Source organism: Limanda limanda, chromosome 10, assembly GCF_963576545.1.
Source record: "Limanda limanda chromosome 10, fLimLim1.1, whole genome shotgun sequence".
In the NCBI taxonomy this organism is placed as follows: Eukaryota; Metazoa; Chordata; class Actinopteri; order Pleuronectiformes; family Pleuronectidae; genus Limanda; species Limanda limanda.
In genome coordinates this window covers 18,539,103-18,558,554 of record NC_083645.1, presented here as the reverse complement: position 1 = coordinate 18,558,554, position 19,452 = coordinate 18,539,103, and the positions used below count along the sequence as shown (strand labels likewise).

General features: G+C 39.7%; 1 protein-coding gene across 3 annotated transcripts in view; it reads right to left on the bottom strand.

The window, feature by feature from the left end:
* Positions 1–415: 415 nt before the first annotated feature.
* fgf13a (fibroblast growth factor 13a) overlaps positions 416–19,452 on the bottom strand; it is an 86,194-nt gene continuing 67,157 nt past the window's right edge. For all 3 annotated transcript variants that reach the window (XM_061079804.1, XM_061079807.1, XM_061079806.1), the window contains 4 exons: positions 19,168–19,278; positions 13,935–14,038; positions 3,523–3,721; positions 416–552 (listed from right to left, as the gene is read on the bottom strand). In XM_061079804.1, coding sequence (XP_060935787.1) covers positions 416–552; positions 3,523–3,721; positions 13,935–14,038; positions 19,168–19,278 — 551 coding nt within the window. The remainder of the gene's footprint in view (positions 553–3,522; positions 3,722–13,934; positions 14,039–19,167; positions 19,279–19,452) is intronic.

Genomic DNA, 19,452 nt, shown 5'->3' with positions numbered 1-19,452 from the left:
CTGACAGATGCACGAGTGCTTGGTGTCTAAATGACCAAAGATAGGTTATTGTCCACGTGAGAAATTAAGATAAAACATCGTGAGATAAACATGAGCTAACTGGTATGCAATCATCACCAAAAGAGTGATCAAGATAATAAATGATCTCAAGGCCCAAAAAAAAAGCTTACTATAGTTTTCAAAGTCCAGAATGGTTTATGTGCCTTTACGTTTCATAAATATTGATAGTATTTTTGAGACAGAAACAATGGTTGACATGTTTTTTTTAAATATATAGATGGTGTGTGGGTCCTTTTGTGTGGTTTGTAGTAGCTAGTCCTGAACAGCTGATCGGTGAGAGAAGTCTGCTTGGAGTCACGCTCTGCTGGAGGTAAGGTTTCATGGTTCGGCCACAGGCCTGGATTCGGCGACCGGGCTACGTGGACTCGTGCTGGCTCACGGCTTTGCCCCCGTTGAGTACGGCCGAGGCGCTCCGACTCTTAGTGGGCGTGCCACTGCCAGAGCGGGAGAACTCTGTCAAGTCATGGAGGGATGGTTCTCTGTACATTGCCACTGTGGAAACAGAGAAGTGTGAATCAGACAGACAGGCAAACCATAATAAAAACAAGAACTGTGGTAATGAAGTGGTCGTCTACTTTGGTTATTAGAGAAGCTCCTGCCATATTTATAATTGAGTTTTACCTTTAGTTCCCTTTAATCTGCTGAATCAAGAGATGCCAGCAGATCTACTCGGTGCTGAAGTAAAAAAAAAAAATCCTACATTTTACAGCACGGCATTATAAATTCAGGAGTTGCTAGTGCTTTGCTGTGTATGCAGCACTGGTCCAATCTGCATCTCAGCAGTTGCTTTTCATAAGAAATATCAGTAATCTGAGGTTCAGAGTCTTTGGTTTCAGGATGTTGTCAACATCCGTCTGCCTAGAATGCTATTTGATGTTCCTTCCTCAGGGAATATGTGGCTGAAACAGCAAAGAGAATCTTTTAGACACTTCACTTAGCCCAGCATTTTCTCCTGAGCTGCAACCCAGAGACCGTCCTCGTGTTTACACATCAATCAATGGCAGGGCGACTGCTAGTGATTGGTAACAGTCTTGTTAGTAAGAGTATTGCAAAGTTGCGATGGTTGGGGACTGATTCCAAGGTCAAGGTATCACCTCCCCAATCCCAAACAACAACCCATTTAGTCTTTTTTTCCACATTCCTCCAAACTGGTCGCTTTGTGCTGTCTGAGAAAGACACCACTTAACAGGATACATACTTTCCTGAGCTCTTTGTGTCTTGCATCAAGACTTTCTGGAAGAATGGTAAGAGGATTTTCATGTTTCTGTTTGACTGACGTGAGCTGAACTTGCTCCGTCCAGAGGAAGACAGAACGAGACGCTCTGGGCTCAGACTCACAGACTGGAACCAGAGGAGCAGGGAGTAATGGCTGCAAGCAATGCCACTGCCAATGCAGAGACAGCTTCTTAATTGGTGCCCTGTAGCACCAGTGCCTCTGAATCTTTATGAGCTGCTGGAACAAATTCTCCTTTATTTCTCATCCTCTCTCTCTTTGCCTAACAAAGTGAATTACAAACAACTTGACTCATGGAGGAGTGTTACAGCATAAAATGTTCTCTTTTGCAGTTGGACCTCAAATACTATATTTCTGCCTTTGGATAAAAATGCATACAAGAAAGCTGAGGGCAAGGTTTTTCGCTGTCTGTTTGAATGAACGTGTCATCAAGCCTACATCTTTCCTTGTTATTGTCTTTCTCAGTTTGCTCTCAGCATAAAGTGAGGCAATTACTCTTTAGCTGTTGCTCCTAAGTGTATTTGAGAACCCCTGGACTGTCTGTTAAATGAACGTGAAAAGCTATTATAGTGTTCTCACAGGGCAGATGGATTCATAATAAGATGCTGGCTGGAGGGGCTCCACCGAAGATGCAAGAAGGGGCAGCGTTACGTTGACAAATAGAAGAAAATGAGAATTAAATTCACTAGTGAAATCGATGCTTTGATAATATACAAGCGAAGCCGCTCAGATGGTTATAGATGTATTATATCTACAACCTCTACTGTCTTTGCTGTGAAGATGTATCTGGCAAGTCTTTAAATAGATGTTTTGTGGAATGTTATCCATGTATAAAATAAAATCTTTACAGAGGAGCATGTTTGCCAAAATTCAACCTTACCACAAAGTTATATTATACTGTACTGTTTTGTAAGTCATAAGAATATCCAGATGCATTTCTGTGTTAATTCAAGTCAAAATTCATAAGACATGAAAAAGAAAAATCAACATATTAAACATATTAAATTGTGGTAAGAATACCTTTAAAACACCAAATGATTTCAACTTTGACCATTAGACCAAATTGAGTATATTCAGTATCAGATTTTTCATAAAACTAGTAGGTTTAAGTATGCAACCAGGATTTCTAGTAGGCATGTAACTGTATGCACACAAAAGAACACGGAGACGCTTTAAAAAGAGCCTCATGTCACAGATCCAAACTGCATTGAACAATCAGCTATCTAAAGAAATGCCCTATTTTTGTCATGGAGTATTTTGCACTTCAAGCCTTTCATGTCTTACTTGGAGACAGAAGGAAAAAAATCTCTTATATTATCCCACGGAAGTGAAAACGGTAAATCTGTTTCTTTTTGAGGATGAAAGTCGTCTTAAGAAGCATTTCTTCATCTTTCCACCTTGTTTTCTTTCCAGCGGTACTACCACACAAAGGGTTTAGGTGGAAACGGTTCTCTTTGGCTTCACTGATTAGAAAATAAATCCTGCTACTATTCACAGCATTTAAATATTGTTCTGGCTGCTTCTGGTCACACATCATGACCCGTCCTGATTCTGCTCTACATCTGCAGTGGAGTGTGCCCAGCTAGAGGAAGTCACTAGTTACATATACGCCAGGATCTGTAATGAGAGTCATCTAGAAAACAGCTCATTTAGCTTTTACTTTAAGAATGTCCACAATGAAAATCAGGACTTTTAAGCATATAAAAGCTGGTCCTCAGAAACTGGCTCTTATTGGGGAAAAATACCCTTTAGCCAGAAAGACAAGTGACATTGCTGATTAACCCAAAAAAACATTCCCAATAGATAATGTAGCTGCAGAAACTTTATCCCCGAGGCCTTGGATATCACTCTTCTCAAGTTGCCAGCATTCCTGCATATCTGCTTTCTGGATGGTCGGATAGCTTCAGAAACACAATCCCGCTACAATTTTTCCATAAAACGACAAGTCACACCCACTTAACACTTTGATCGGTCAGCTGTGCAAAGCTGAAACATGAGCCAGAATGTGAACTTCTCTCTCTAGCTATTTGTTTCTTCATGCACCACAGTCAAGAAAAAACAATACACATATCTCAGGATGATTGAGAGGTTCCATACTCGTAGATGTTCTTCAAGCAGTTTAAAACAAGTACGCGTTTCATTTCCCACGTGGATGGACAACACATTCTACATCTACTGACCCATGATGTTGAACTTTAAAGTGTGAACCAGGATCTGGACAGGCTTACCCTTTAGAGGTTTGGGAAGGAAGTGAGCTGCTGGCTTGTTTTTCTTGACATGGTTCCCCTTCATGATTTCTCCCTCCTTGTTCAGACCGAGGTACCAGCCCCTGCCCGACTGCTGCTGCCGGTATATCATGGAGGAGTATGTCACATAATAGTTCTCGAACACCGACTCCTTGAATTTGCACTCTGGCGTAAAGTGTTCCTGGGGGAAAAGGGAGAAGCAGATCCAGTGTATAGCAGTTGTTGAACAGCAATTCACGAGATATCACAGGTCTCTGACATCCTGTTATGAAGAGAAACAGCATTTCATTACTTGAGAGGGCAACTTATTAACGGTACATTGCTCTGCACGTCCAGCGCACGCTCGCGCACATAAAGGGCAAAGGGGCCGTCTCACGCTGCAATACCTGCTATAAGAGTTTAGTCCCTTGAGAATTTTCCAAATCTATTCATTCCATTTACCATGGTGAATAATGCAGCACATTATAGCATAGATAACAGCAATATGACAGATACAGAGGGCCATTAATAAAACATGCAGGCCAGATGAAGAGTACATTCTCATTTAGTTCCTAGCTGTTAATTATGCATTCGCAGTTCATCATCTTTCAGAGTGTTATCCACAGTATTTATGAATATGTTGGACGTGATCATTTATTGTGGGCATTTTACTGACTGTAACACGCACTACCTGTATAGTACTGACCTTTTAAACCACATTATCGAAATGCTGTCACTAAGTGGCTTTTAATAGTTTTATATATATGATCTGTGTGCACCCTGGTAGTGGACAGAAGTTTCTCCACCTGTGTTTGGTTGTTATTAGGATAATTGCTATTCTTTTTTATTCATAAAAAACTTTTTAGAGACTTGACTTTGCTGTTTAATTTCCAGACTCTGTGCTGTGCAAGAGTTCAATGCTTCTCTCTGGTTTAGAATCCCATATAGGATTTTTGCTATTAATTCTACAATAGTGTGGCTGGGGTTTATTACCCTTGAGGTATTGGTTTTGTGTGTGTGCGTCCACAGCCCCAAGTGTAGTTGTGTACGTCCTTGCGTGTGCAAGTGTGTGTGAGTGTTTGTCCAATTTGCAGAGCTGCTTGGGCAGCGAGTCTACATAACAGTCTAATCCGTAAGATTACAATTCCCCTGGAGAGAGACAGAGCCCGAGGGACAGTGTATAAGGGAGAAGCAGCTAGAAACAGGTGAGGTTGGGGGGCGCTAAGTTGTTTTTTTGCCATAACTTTCTTCTAAAGACACTGTGACTGCATAAAGAAAACACAGTATCATAACGATTACAAAGTGAGCTTTCTGACAAGACGGATGAATGTCTCTTTCAGATTGAACATCTATCCAGGATCAGTCCTACCACAGCAAAAATAACACATCACTTCGCTGGGTGTCAATGGTGAGTGATGATGTGTCCACGGGCCAAACACTACCTGTGAGCGCATAACAAACAACATGCCACTAACAGACTGGGAGTCATCCATAACAGCCATTCTTTTTTTCTTTATTAATTTACGCGTCTCTCTTCATGTGCAGCGCTGAGAGGACTTCAAAGGGCTGAATGAGGTTCATGTCTGGTGATGATGTCCTTTGATCTATTGTTGAAATGCACAATACGGTGCAGATAAAACCTTGAGAAGCCATGTGATGTAAAACAGTGAACAAAAATGGTCCAGACAATGTTCACTTGTTGAATTGGTTTAAAGGGCAACCTTGTATACACACCTATTGTCACATCCAATCACAGAACCAATTCAAAACACAAACCCTAGACCTACTTGCATTAACAGACCAGTTGACCATCGTTCATCATCCTGATCACTGATCTAGAACCAGACGCAAAGTATCTCTTGCCTTGAAGAGTAGGTTGTTATCGTGTCAAATATATATTAAAACAGCACTTGATATGATTGTTCTGTTTAATTGATTGCTTTCTGTACTGGCTGCAGCAAGTGAAGTACATTAAAGTGTAAGAGGACAAAATCCAAAGTCCTTACTCTACAAAATGCCTTCCTTGGTCAACTAAAGCTCATAGACAACGAAATGCGATAACATTAAATCAGTTGACTGGTTTTGATGTAGTGGCTGAACCAGTGTAAGGCAGCATCGATGTGATTAAGACCAATCGAGCTTGAAATGTTATCTCTTCTATCTAACACTAATTTATTGTTATGTGATGAACACTAAGCCACTGAGGACATAAATCAGAGTTTATGATCTGTAGTCTTTTGCAGGTATTGGTGTGGGACCTCTTTAAGAGGTTATACAAATCCCTTCAGCCATTACTGAAAGATTTCTTCTGTTTTACTACTAAATCTTGGAGGGGATTCAAGATCTTTTCCAAGACAGAATGTTAACAGCTCAAGAGCAGTTCCAGCACAGCCCCGGTGGGTTTTTTTATCACCATTTTCATCTTGCTTGCATTGCCAGGTCTTGTGATTCTGCCCCAACAGACTGCAACAATATTGCTGTCACAACAACCGAGTTGTTAAAGTTATGCAAAGCTTCTCTGTGTTAATTAAAAGAAAAAAGCTTCCTTAAGAAATAAAGACTGCTTTGGTCCTTCCCACAGGCACCTTGGCATTGTTCTTCCAGTCCAGTATGAAGGAAATGTAGACCTCAGATGGAATCAGATTAACCATGATCTGAGTCTTTTTAGTGGGAAAATACCAGTTTCCTTCGTTATGCTGCTTTCAGACATGCACTGAAGTTTGGACAGTTTTCAAACATTTTCTTCAGGAGCTGTGTCTGAGTTAGTTGCTCTGGACATTTTCTGGAAATTGTCCTGCCAGACCCTGCGTATGATGTCTGGACAATAGTTTTACAAATATCTCAGGATAAAAAAGAGGTGGCATACAGTAGAACAGGCAGATGAAGATGTCAAATGCGAAAAAAAACAAAAACATTCAAGAGATTTTGGGGATAAGAACTAACACCAGTGTAGATGTGCTGTAAACAAAAATACAAATACATTATATGTCCTGCCCTGTGCGTGCTCTACCCAGGCGCCGCCTCCCGACTGATTGTTTTGATGGCATTTGTTGTGATCCAGACAATCTCATGCCGAAGCTTCTTCATATGTGAATGGCAAACTACGGAAAATTTCCAGTTAAGACATTTTCTTGTTTAGGCGGTTAGCAGCAGATTTCGAAAAGCTGGGCAGCATCCATCTCAGATACGCAGCAGCCAGAAGCCGTACAACTGCTGCTCAGTTGTTGAGCCAGCTCCCGAGCCAGGAGTTCTGTTTTACCTATAATAATGAGCTTATGTGGATTTGGCTGGTTTCACTCACCTTAGACAAAAAATAAGAGTCGATTGATAAACAGACACATACAGATACAGGCACATTCAGAGCCAAAATGGAGGAGAGGCTGCTGGCGAGAAACTGCTGCATTGGACTTGGTCTGTGGACAACAGCCGCGCTCAGACTGACACAAGGAGGGGCCAAAATGGCAGGGGATCCCCATTTCGTGTCTAACAGGGCTGTGATAGACAGACACATTCGGATTCTTTTGAATGGGTTCCAGTTGTGTCCTCTTCAGTCAATAGCATATCTATTGTTCTCTGAAATGAATCTCCCAACGAAAACAACACACATTACTTTAATCATGACTCCAGTGCCAGATGGAGAGAGAGGAAATCACTTTAGAAATAGAAAATGCAGGAGATTAGCTGCAAGGAAATAATATCTGCGTTGTCATCTCCCTCCCTCATTTCTCTGGGTTGGTTTGGCTAAATTGACTTTTAATGATCCCATTACACTACATGGACTTTTGCTTGAAATATGCAAATAAGACATGTTCTTGTTCAAATGATGCACAGCTGGCAGCCTTACTTACATAATGACCAGGCAAGCGCTTTTTGTAAAATGAAAAAAAGGATAAAAACACAGCATTGTGTACATTACACATACTGCTGTTATGAGCTGTACAAAACCAATTGGGTTAAAAGAAAATGAGATGGAAAGCTCTGGTATTTTCTATGCAATAAAGACTTTGATGAGCTGCATGCATGACCCCTGTTTCTGTAGCTATGAGGAGATTGTCTTTCCTCATTCTCTCCTCTTGTCTAAAGCATCCATGTGGAGATATAGCAGTGTGTCTATTTAACTTCATAAACGTCTCATACGAGCAAATAAGTGCAGAAGAGGAGAGGGGATTCAATACTTTAGGGTCTCATTTTCTGTTCCATCTCCATTTTGTAACCTCATACAGTCCCAACATGAGATTTAGTTTATGCCGTTCTATGTTGGACCAGTAATTCAAGAAATCAAGGATTCCGCTGTATAGTTTTTATCTTAGTGAAAACTATTTACATAGTAGACTTAATTATTTTTCAAGTTTGGTATCCTGAAATTATCGGGATTATTTTATACAAATTGCAGTTTTAGATTTAATTTATAGTAAAAACAAGTAGTTTGCCCAAGAAAAACTTTCCTTCTTGGACATAATCCTTGTGTTCTTTTTAAAATGTTAGTGTTCAGTGCAACATATGTTAAGTGCACTTGTATATATACTTGTACAATATATACTACATAAATAATACAAAAATAATCTTAACAGTCGGATTACGTGAATTTTAATCTCATTTGCAAAGACCAAAGACAGATAGAGGAGGTTCTTGTGTTTTACAGCCAGGGGGAATCTCTGCTGAATTTACAGCAGTATTTCCTGAGCTCTTTATGATCCAACAAAAGCCTTTTATGGACGAAATATGTAAAGGATGATGCAAGTGATGCACTTAACGTACTTAAGAAGGTTCCCCTGTCATTTGTATTATCCATGAATTAAAAAATGCCAGACACACATTCACAGACACACACTCCCTATACTGAGAAACCCTGTTGTACTCTTAGGTGTATTACACATTTCAAGAGTGATGAGGGAAACCGTAAGATAAACTCATGTCGAGTAAACACTATTGATTAAGATGAACTCTCAAAAGCGTTCTGAGTAATTGCAGCTGAATAATGTTTTCTTGATCGAACGCTGTCAACATATTGGACAGATTTTACCTTCAAACCAAATCAATGCTGCACGCTGCCCTGTGCGTATTCAACTGCCACGTGGAAACTTGAATGACACCCATTATGCCAATTTGATATCAGGGCTGATGTCTGTCCTTGTGTCTTTACAAGCTACATCAATGATTGGGAGACTTACAAAAGCTAATCCTATGGCTGTGTAGTGAAGAGAAATCGAGCTAAATCCAGCTTTTCAATGTCTGTCTTTTCAGGAGAGTGGAAATGGATTAAAAAGCACCTTATTTTTCTTGAGCTATAGATAAAGTACACTCATGGTATTTGTTTGGGAATAAATTGGGAGCGGGTTAAGCTAGTGGAAAACACCCTCTCACACACACAAACAAACACACACACGCAAACACACACAAGCACAAACACCACAAACTAGTTAATGACACAGCTCAGTGGAGTGAAACCCGACAGCAGTGGTTATTTACCAGAAGCATTGGACTGGTTGAAAAGCTATGGCTGTGAGCCAAGTACATAGTTAACAGTGTTTTTTCCATCTGTATCATTATTGATCCTTTAACTTTACAATAAATTTACATTTAATTGTTAAAATATATTCCAGAAGCCTCCTTTTGAAAGCATAATTTATGCCAACATCTGGACAAAATTAGCGGGGAAATGCTTAATGCAGCTGTGGTTGCTTATCTTAGCAGCCTTTTTAGATATACTTCATCATCATTCTTTTGTATACTTATTTGAATTATCCAGATTACCTTTCTTTTCATTATAGGATGTGATGTAATGTAGGATCTGACTATTGCAGGGATTTTAACTGGCGCGGTATTTTAGGTACAAAGAGATTGTAAATCTCATCGCTAGCCTGGTGAAGGTTTTCACCCAAGGGCCCTAAACTCTCCCTTTTACACTCACACAAAGCAGTCTAGACGAGACTCGACTGGAGCCTCACTGACTCACACTAATTCAAATATGACCGACTAGGAAATTAATAACACCACTTCAAAGGCACCATGTACGATATGTGGACACTACTTAGCTCAGGACCTAAAAATAAACCCACTGATATGAAAATATATCAAACTAAAATCATGGCACTGCGGTTGTGTGTCTCCACCAACCAGTGCAGTTTCCATGTGAATATTTCTACCTACTTTTATTCCAGATTTATATAAGGTTCACTTTGCTCTTTGACCTTTGACCACTGATTCCCCAATCACTTTATCTTTTAATCCCAGTAAGAAATGATCAAAAGTTGAAGAAATTCCCTCAAGTAGTAATTTAAGAGGCCAAAAACAGTTTTTGAGGTCATTGTGATCTTGACCGTTTATCTCAGAGCACCAAAATCAAATTAGTTAATCTTTGAGTCCAAGTGAATGTTTGTACTAAATTTGAAGGAAGTCACTCTTGAGATATCACATTCACGTTAATGGGACGGATGTATGGACTGTGAAGCGTCTCACTTTATGCAAATTAGTGCTATAATATATTTTCTTCAGGTTCATTAGAAATATCGACCGCATTATTACTTTCTTCCTCTCAAATGTAAATATATCTTGTCTGGAGTAGAACATGCTTCTGTAGTTGTGATGCAAACTTCCTCCATATCCTCTTAAGAAGTCGACAGGCGAACAGGAAAACAGAGCATAGTAAAGTTAAACACATATTAATTGGTTCTTCCTCTCCCACACATTGACGCTGACAGATGAATATATTTTCACTGGTGCATTGTGCCTCACCCACTCAAGAGCACTCTTTCTCTCACTCCTCAATTCTCTCCCTCTCTTTTTCTTGGAGTATGTTATCTGCTCTTAAACATAGAACACGTTATATGTTCAAGCTGATGCACATACACCAGATGCATATAAGGTGACTCAGTGTTTGCTCTGTAGTGCTCTAAAACACTCAGATTAATTCTAACACCGGAAAACGTTTTACAGTAGTTTAACTCTGGCTGTGGCTGAGGGGTAGAGCGGTCGTCCTCCAACCAGAGGGTCGGTGGCTTGAACCCTGAATTGCCTCTCACAGATGTTGAATGCACTGTTTGGAAGACGGTTCTGATAAAAGAGTCAGCTAAATGACATGCAATGCAATGTAGCTCTAAACCTACGCATATTTATAATTTAGTATGTACAATATTTCTCAAAATACCTAAAGAGATTAGATTAAGCATGTAAATCATAGGAATTATATTTATTAAACCCATTCATGCACGTACTTATGCAGACACGTGTACAATAATCCAAGACACTCAGATCCCGGCAGCAGCCCTCCATCCCCCCCAACCAATACGTCATCTGTTGTCTCTCCACTTTGATTGGGAATCTCCTTCCAACACTGACCTGTTATTGGCTCGTTAAATGTGTGGTTTCACGGCAGAACTTTGCCATAGCAGCAAGACAGCCACTATAAGGAAGCCAGCTACACATTCAATTCAATTCTCTCTCTGATTTAGCTGAAACTAAAAGCTCTGTAACCCATCCCCCTACTGCACTCCTGCAATTCCACAACTACAAAATATACGGTATTTCACATGGAAATACCCTATCAGCATAGCTGTATGCTTATATATAGTGTATGCCGGCAGTATTCTTCTGGGATTGCAGTTTATATGCTGACTAAAAAACAAACAAGAAAAACAAACTGAGAATAAATACATAAATTAGAGAAATACAGTTTTAGATGAAAATAAGATCAAACTCAAATTCTAATGATTGCAAGAAGTTTCTGATCATGCTTTCTGATTGTATTGCTTTTCAAATTGTGGTTTCAATTCTTAAAATCGAATATAAGAATGCAAAATATTTGACATATGTAAAATATACGTTTAAGTAAAACATATATTGTCACAAACTTATTAACATAGTATAGAATAGCAATCAGTTATAGTTCATCTTCACTGTACTATACAGTACTTATAATATTGAAGGACATGAAAGTGCCTTAAATCAAACAACATTAAAAAGCTGGTACACTGTCAGAATTTAAACTAAACAAAGGCAATCTAAAGTTGTGTTTTTAATGGTGTCTACCTTGACAACACATTAGTCAAGTCCAACAGGATTGACTTTAAGAAGTTTAGAAACCACAACCTTAAAATGCATTGGCTTCCAGGTAGAAAAAAATATTTTCTGTCTCATCTTGAAATTCACTTGGCCCATTGTGAGGCAAGAAATGGAAGAAGGTCTAATTATCAGTTTGAGTGGAACATTATAAAAAGCAAAGCAAATGGGACCTGAGAAGGAACCTTGGTGCACACCACAAGTTGCACATAATAATTTAATTTACAAAAGCAGCTGAGAAACTATCACAGAGATGAGCATGAAGAAGTTTTTCATTTTAGAATACTGTCATCTCCAATGTGAAAGGGAGCACTCACAAACTCCAACAGTTTCAAAATAGATGACTTCCCTGTTGCACTGTGCATTAAGATGTCACTGAAGACGGCAAACAGCTGTTTCAGTGAAGTGCAGCTGACAAAAGCAAGACTGAAACCTATTTTACTCTTTGGCATTTCCTTTTCCTCAAACCTTAGTATTAAAAGGGTGTTCAGAAATAGGCCGGTACTTCTACTGCAGTTTCTTACTGCTTGTGCAGCCTTTGCCAGCAGCATCCCTCTTCATTAAATAAATCCTACAGCTTGCTCCATGTGCTTAATTACTTGACAGCCAAGCTCATATCGTTAAAATCAGTCACTGGGAGCTGTGGCCTGCAGGGGAGCCATGTTAAATAGAGTGCATGAATGTGTGTGTGTTGGAAGGGGTTTAAACAGTACGTTTTATGTCAATTATTCCTGTATATTCTCCCACGGGCCTGCTTAGCTGGGGCAACCCACATTGATATGTTGTCAAACAATTGCTAGCACTCGTTAAAGTGTAATTATAGGCAGAACATACGATGATCACAAAAGGCTGCTGTGATTATGTTGTCATTATTTTGGTGACACAAATACCATATTGAGTGGCATTGTTGTTTCCAAGCATAAATGTTGACACACTGGATGAGCAGCATTTTACTTCTTCCATGTTATTGAACAGATTTACTTATTTTTGACTGTGTTAGATGCATTGCAGTGACATTTACTTATATATATTATTTATTTTATATTCTGCAAATGTCATTGATGGGTTCTTTAGTTCTTTCATCCAAATCCTTGTTGGTGCTCGGGTTGGATTGATAGCTCCCCAAAGGGCGGAGCTTCTTTTACCAAATAAACCATTTGCAACTCCTTGACATTAAGTGTATCTGAGTGAGCTCATGCTTGGCGAGAGCTGGCACATTAACCCCATTTATTAATGCATTTGTGTGTTTGTTTTCTCGGGGGAAAGAGAGATTTAGACCAGAGGGCCAGTTTTCCTTCAGCGTTCATCACATTACTGTCGAAGAACGTAACAGATCATTTGTCAGCAGCAGAAAAGCTACTAGATCATTAGGTTTTCTTGGCTGTTTCTCAGCTTGTTTCTATCAATCACCATCGAATCTGCCAACTGAAACCTTTACCACACGGAACGATCTTTACAAATTCGACTATGAGGGTTGTCTGTCAACAGTGACTGCGTGTGTGCACGCCCTCTGGGTGCACATCCAACCAGCCTGTCAGTCTTCTCTGCAACAGCTGCCACACAATGCAGAGGTGGCATTTGGGAGGAAGACGAACAGAAACCTTGCTCGGCCTGGAACTGAATAATTCATACACCTGCACATTCCATCAAAGACTAATAGCCAGCTGCCACGGTCAGATATGCCACTGCTCCACCTGCTTACACAATACTTAAACTTTTTTATTCACAACGAAATATATCAGAAAATGATAAGGCTGTTTCATCAGGTTTATGATGATGTGTCTGAGATTAAATTCCATTTATTAAAATTAAATAAATCAATCAAATATAAAGACCAACATCAACATTTCTGCCTTTACTTTTATGTCTTCTCTCTGTCTCGCATGATTTTCTTTTCTTCTTTGGCTCCCCAAAACCAAGAAAGAAATGTATTTCAATGTTAAATTTGCAGGTCGAACTAGCGTTATGCACAGTAGAAAAAAAATGGGTGTTTTAGCGGTGGCAAGACAGCTCAGCTGTTTCAGGTGATTTGCCAGTTTCCCTTGACATATTTGGCACCCCAATGTTTGGACATCATCTTTGGAAGTAAGCCCAGAAATAGGAAAAAACTCACTGAGATTTAATGTCCAGGTTTGAGTATAAATAATGATAATTAACATTGATGCGTAATGAATAATGTTTGATTTCAATTTCTTATTTCATGGAATTCTTGTATTTGTTTGCGGTAATTCACATATCATATTGATATTAATAACAAAGTAACTTATATATCTGTCAGAGACCCAACGTTCTGCTGGAGTAGACCGACATCAGGACCTCATCTTATACACACACATGCACAAATACATTGTACTTACTGATGTGTACAAGAAGCCCTCACTGTTCATAGCCAGATAGAGTTTGGTCTGTATCCCCTGGATGGCCACCACTCGCAGCCCCACTGGAATAAGGTTGAACGTGGCTGAAAGAGATGGACAGCAGAGAGTTAGTATAAACATGGTACATCTTCATTTTCATTCAACACACTCACACTTTTTTGTAATAGATACTTGGTAGATGTAGCAATGAGCAGTTTGTAACATAGTACACACACTGTCACTGCACAAACCAGAACAGGACAAATGTTACTGAAAGAAATTCAGTACTCTGCCTGGTCAACTGTCGTAATCACCATGTGAGGTGAAGGTGGAAGTGTATCTTGTCCCTGTCCGAATGTAAGAGTGAGTCATCAAACCCAAACCACAAATAGAGGTAAGACATAAGCTCAGGGACTCAGCTGCTCTCTCCCGGGGGTGGCAACGAAGGAACAAAATCAGAAATGACGCAAAAACAGACACACACTGTTGAGATGCTGCTGTCGCTCACAATTTGATGTATTGACACACGAACAACCAACGTCATCGGTTCAGTTCAGTTAAACCTGTGTTTCGCAAACACATTATTTAAAACAATTGAAAAGTAAATGAACCAAAATAATAATAAAAAAAAAAATTATAAAAAAAATTGTTTAGTATTTATAATAATGAAATTAATGTCATCTGACAACCCTGCTGTCTAAATGACCTACCAGTGCTCACTCTGTAATGCAGCATTACATGTGAGTATGGGAAGATAAAAAACTGTCACGCTCATGTGTGCACTTCAGGTTCATGCTCTAACACACACAAGCACGCACGCACGCACACACACACTCACACACACACACACACACACACACACACACACACACACACACACACAAACCAGTCTGTTAACAACAGAGCCAACAGAAGCCCAGTTGGTCCGTTAAGTACACCTTTATCTAATTAATGTCGGTCTGTACTGTTTGTGTGTGTGTGTGTGTTTGTGTGTATGTGTGTTTCATGAGATACTGGCAGGCAAGGCACAGGCTGAATAGAGGGAAGCACATGAGCGTCCACCTGAAAATCTCTAGCCTAGCTTCTGTTCCCCCCCAAAAAAGAAAACTTCTGGCCTATTGTTCTGACTGTTGGACACTCACTAAATACCCACAGGACAGGACATCACAGCATTATTCTCGATAATAAAGACTTTACATTATCACATTGGAAGAGAGCCTCTGATTTTAGAGGGAGGAGAAACGGAAGTCAATCCTCACATTAGTCACTGTGCCTTTACTATTGTAGGTCCGCTTGTCGACCACTTAGTAGATTCCTATCTGCAGATCTCTTTGAGCAAAGTGCACTATAGTGGCTTTTTGATGGGTTATTTCATCTGCCCTTTTAACTTCAACACTGCGGACCAGCTTCTCTCTAGGCTTTCATTGTAAACAACAGCCACAGGAATGGTTAATGTATTTACTCGGTGGAGTAAACGGACATTTGCTGCAGAGTCTGGGTTCAGCAGGAAGGCAGAACCACTGGCTCTTTGGTTTACTGAGTTCGCTTTCTCTCTGCCTCTCGCCTCCCCCTCTATCTTTCCATCCTTCTCTGTCTGTTACTGTTTTTTTTGGTTCCTAACATGCCACAAGAAAGATCTTTCTCAATATACACTCTCGTCTGATCTTATGTCCCAAAGGAGATGTTTGAAATAATGTAATAGTCAGTGAATAATAAACTTCAATGTTAACCATAACAACAAAATATTATCAAAACAGACAGATATCCGATAAGTCTATCTACCTGTCCTCTGGGAACAGGCCATGCACTGAATGTCCGTTTCCCACCACTGTTGTCAATTATATTCCAAAATACAGTTTGGTTTACGTCACATTAAAAGCCATTTTTTATCCAACACATAGGCACAGACAGTCATATACACTTTAATAGTTCAGCAATCACAAGATGGCTCCCTGGGGAAAGACACACACTGTCTTGACACTATCTTTTGTCGGGTAGTATATTTAGTGATGCCTGCTTTGGCAGCTATGTCCACAGAAGCTGCCAGTAAACTGTATATCTCAAACAGATTAGACCTGCTATTTACAACCTCAATATCTGCAGTATTTTTAGATGTACTGTACATTAATCTTGTGCATTCGTTAAGCTGGCAAACCAATTGATTTATGGATTTATTGACATTGAGCCAGAAACAAATTAAATTCAGATTTCAATATATCTTTATTTATGGGTTGCACTGTATGATCTATACTTTGTGTAGGGTGTCTAAATGATCACTTGACTACAGTCAATTGCCGTCATTACGACACAACTACACCTTACTGGTACAGATTCTACCGGAGAGGAGGGAAAAGCCTGTAATACAATTGATTTGTTTTTATTCATTTTGACGAATGTCTTCTTGAGTTTTGCAGCTTTTTTGGAAGTTACTTTCGGTGCTGCAATGCGGAGGCTAATCGATTTCTTGCCAGAAATTCAAGCTCACAGGTTACACATCCAGGCACTATCCAGCAAACACTCTCCACAACCATTGTTCAGATTGATCCACTCCTGCTTTGCAGTGCTAGAGGAGATGAGGGAGTGTTTTTATAAGAACTCTCTTCTCTCTAGTTTGGCAAACTCATATTTGCAGGCTCATTAAATTATCGATAAAATCCCTTTGAATTTGTGTGAATATAGGTTTTGATGTATTTTTTATAATATATAATATAGCGTTAGATTTGATGATCAATCTTTATTATTACTCCCTTCTCCCATTGTGCTCCTCACTGAGTTTCCTCCCTTTGTACTCCCACCACGAGGCACACGCACACTTCTGCAGACCTCTTCATTTCAGAAGGATTACAAGCCGATATGCTGATGGAGATTTTCAAGAGGGGAAACTCAATTACTTCCTGGCTCCTATAAACACCTGAGCACACTGAAGAGGGTGCCGGGGCTGCCACCCACTCACAGACTTTCCTGCTGCAGAAAAGCATATTGAATCATCAGATGGTGGGGGGAGGGGGGAGGCCTGATCGACAGTTATCACGATTGCTTGTCCTCTGTCTCTCCGAGTGTCACTTCCACCCAATAACTAGTCTGGGAATCCTGACCAATACAGAGTGGAAATCAACCTGAATGTTCCCAGTAAGAGCTACTCACTTTTGTCCTATCTGTTTCCACTGTGGGCACAGCATGCTTGAAATTAGAGAAGCCTGAATACGACAGCACGATAAAGTTTTAGAGCTAAAAACGAATCTGCTGAGACAACATTACACAACACTTCTGTGGTCTGACGTTTAATCACATTGGTTCTTTTCATAAGGAAAGTGGGTTACTTAAAGAAAATGTCAGACTGAATAACTAGGTAAATAATGCAAGACTATTCAGCATAAAAGCGCTAAATGTAATTCGACTGCAAAGCATATTATGTCTGGTATGATTTATATTACAGAAGAATGTGTAATTTCTTTGCCTAATTTTGTGCAACAACACACTGTAGCTGAAATCTTGCTGAAAATAAACTGGAAAAAATGGGTTTTATTAAATGTAAATAAAGACGAGTTCTGAGTTATTTTATAAATCAAACATCTTGCTATGATTTAAACAGTCCTTCATATTGAAGGAGAAGGATTTGGAGAAGTCCTCCAACTCAGAGTTTTTTTGTCTCCAGATACACAGTGAGTTTACTCAGTTGTGATGTAATGCAGGAGAATGGCTCACTCTATATATGATGTATGAGACTTGGATTCGTTATTTCTAACATTGTTTGCTCTCCTAATGAAAATGTCACAGAAATATCAAACAACTTTATCACCGCAGCCAAACGGCCAGTGTCCTCCCAGAGAGCCACAGAAGCAAAGATCAAGTCCTGTGTGTGTGTGAGTGTGTGTGTGTACGTGCGCATTAGAGTAGGTCCTCTACCACCATCACAAGACACCAGAAGCTCCAAGAGGACTGTGCTCTGCGTCACCATGGAGACAAGTGCGCCCAGTGCCTAACAACGCTATTTTTGGAGCAGTGCAAAGAGCTTCACTCTTTCTCCTCTTCCTATTCACCAGTACTCTTTAATTTTTCTCTTCCAAAACTATTTTGGTGCCGTTGCGGGTCAGTTGTTTTGTCATCTGATCCATGATGAGTAGGGGTTGTCATTATGTGATGTAAAGTATAATATTGTGCGCGATTATGTGATATTGTCATCTCTTTTGCTCTGTGTCTTATTTAACTGTGCTATCATTTTATTAAGGAAACTAAGTGCACACAAATTACAAAGTATCGTTCTGCTTTGGCAACGTCCCACTTGCCCAGAGCTGCTATTTATATGTAAGATACACACGCCATCTCCCCCAAGGGGCTAATTGAAAACAGAGGTACTAATTCAGAAGCTCCAAAAGTGTTTACATCTGCTTAGCTTTGGGATTACACACTAAGTATTACATCAAAGCCGTTTCAGGGTGCCATGCAGACACTGTATTTCCTTCAACAATGTTGTTTTTCGTAATGAGGTCAAAGTTGATTTCATGTACCTCACTAACAACTGCGCTGGCCAAAACTTTAAAAGCATGTGGTGTTCACGGCGCTGTCTAATTATAAACGGGTTAATTTCTGCTGCGTTGATACCAGACGAGTGGCCGTGCTGGTAATCTTCCAGTGATCTCCTCTGTTTTCTGTCTATTAGAAGACAAAGTGCTGGTGGGTGTAGTGGCAGTGGTAGGGATGCATCAATACATTGTATAAGATCAAACTGGCTCTTTCGCCACAGATCCAGTGTGTAGGAGAGTAAAAAGCCAATTATCAGTTCTGTAGTCAGGTAACTACAGAATGACTTTGATTAGATCAGATTAAACAGTACGGCAGCGCTTCAGGTTTTTTCTCTTTAATCTGTACAAATCCAGCAATTCAGAGAGGATTCAGTGGATATGATCAAACCCAATAAAAATATGTCTTAAAAAGATCAGTGGTCATGACTTTGATGTTAATGTTGATAATGTGTCGATACTCCATTAGAAGGTTTGAACTAACAAAATAAATCTCATGTGGACCTACTCTTCAAGCAATCATTCGGTCCTGGTGAGAGGAAGATCTGCATGTTATCTCAAAGTTCACTAAATCAGTTGCCTTTCTTAGATTACATGTATTTTTAAATAACCATGATAAGCAGTGTTTTTATAATATTAACTAATTTTAATCCAATAATTAATGAAATGATCAGAAGTGATGGTAACATTTTTTTTATTGGATTTTCACTTACTGTAACCATTGTCTTCCTCCTTCGTTCCATCAATGGTTCCATCTGCCTGCAGCTGCAAATGGAAACCTTGTCGACTGTACAGCTTCGTCACAATCCCCTTCAGCTGGGGCTCTGTAGAGTTAGAGAGGAAACGGAGAGGGAAGATACAAGAATGAAACCACACACAGCTGATAATATATCTGTAGCAACGTGATGTTACACTTTGCAAAGGGACATTTTGAAGCTTCAGTTTCAATGTACTGCTTGTCGCCATTTCCTGGAACCGCAAAATCCAATTTAGTCAAA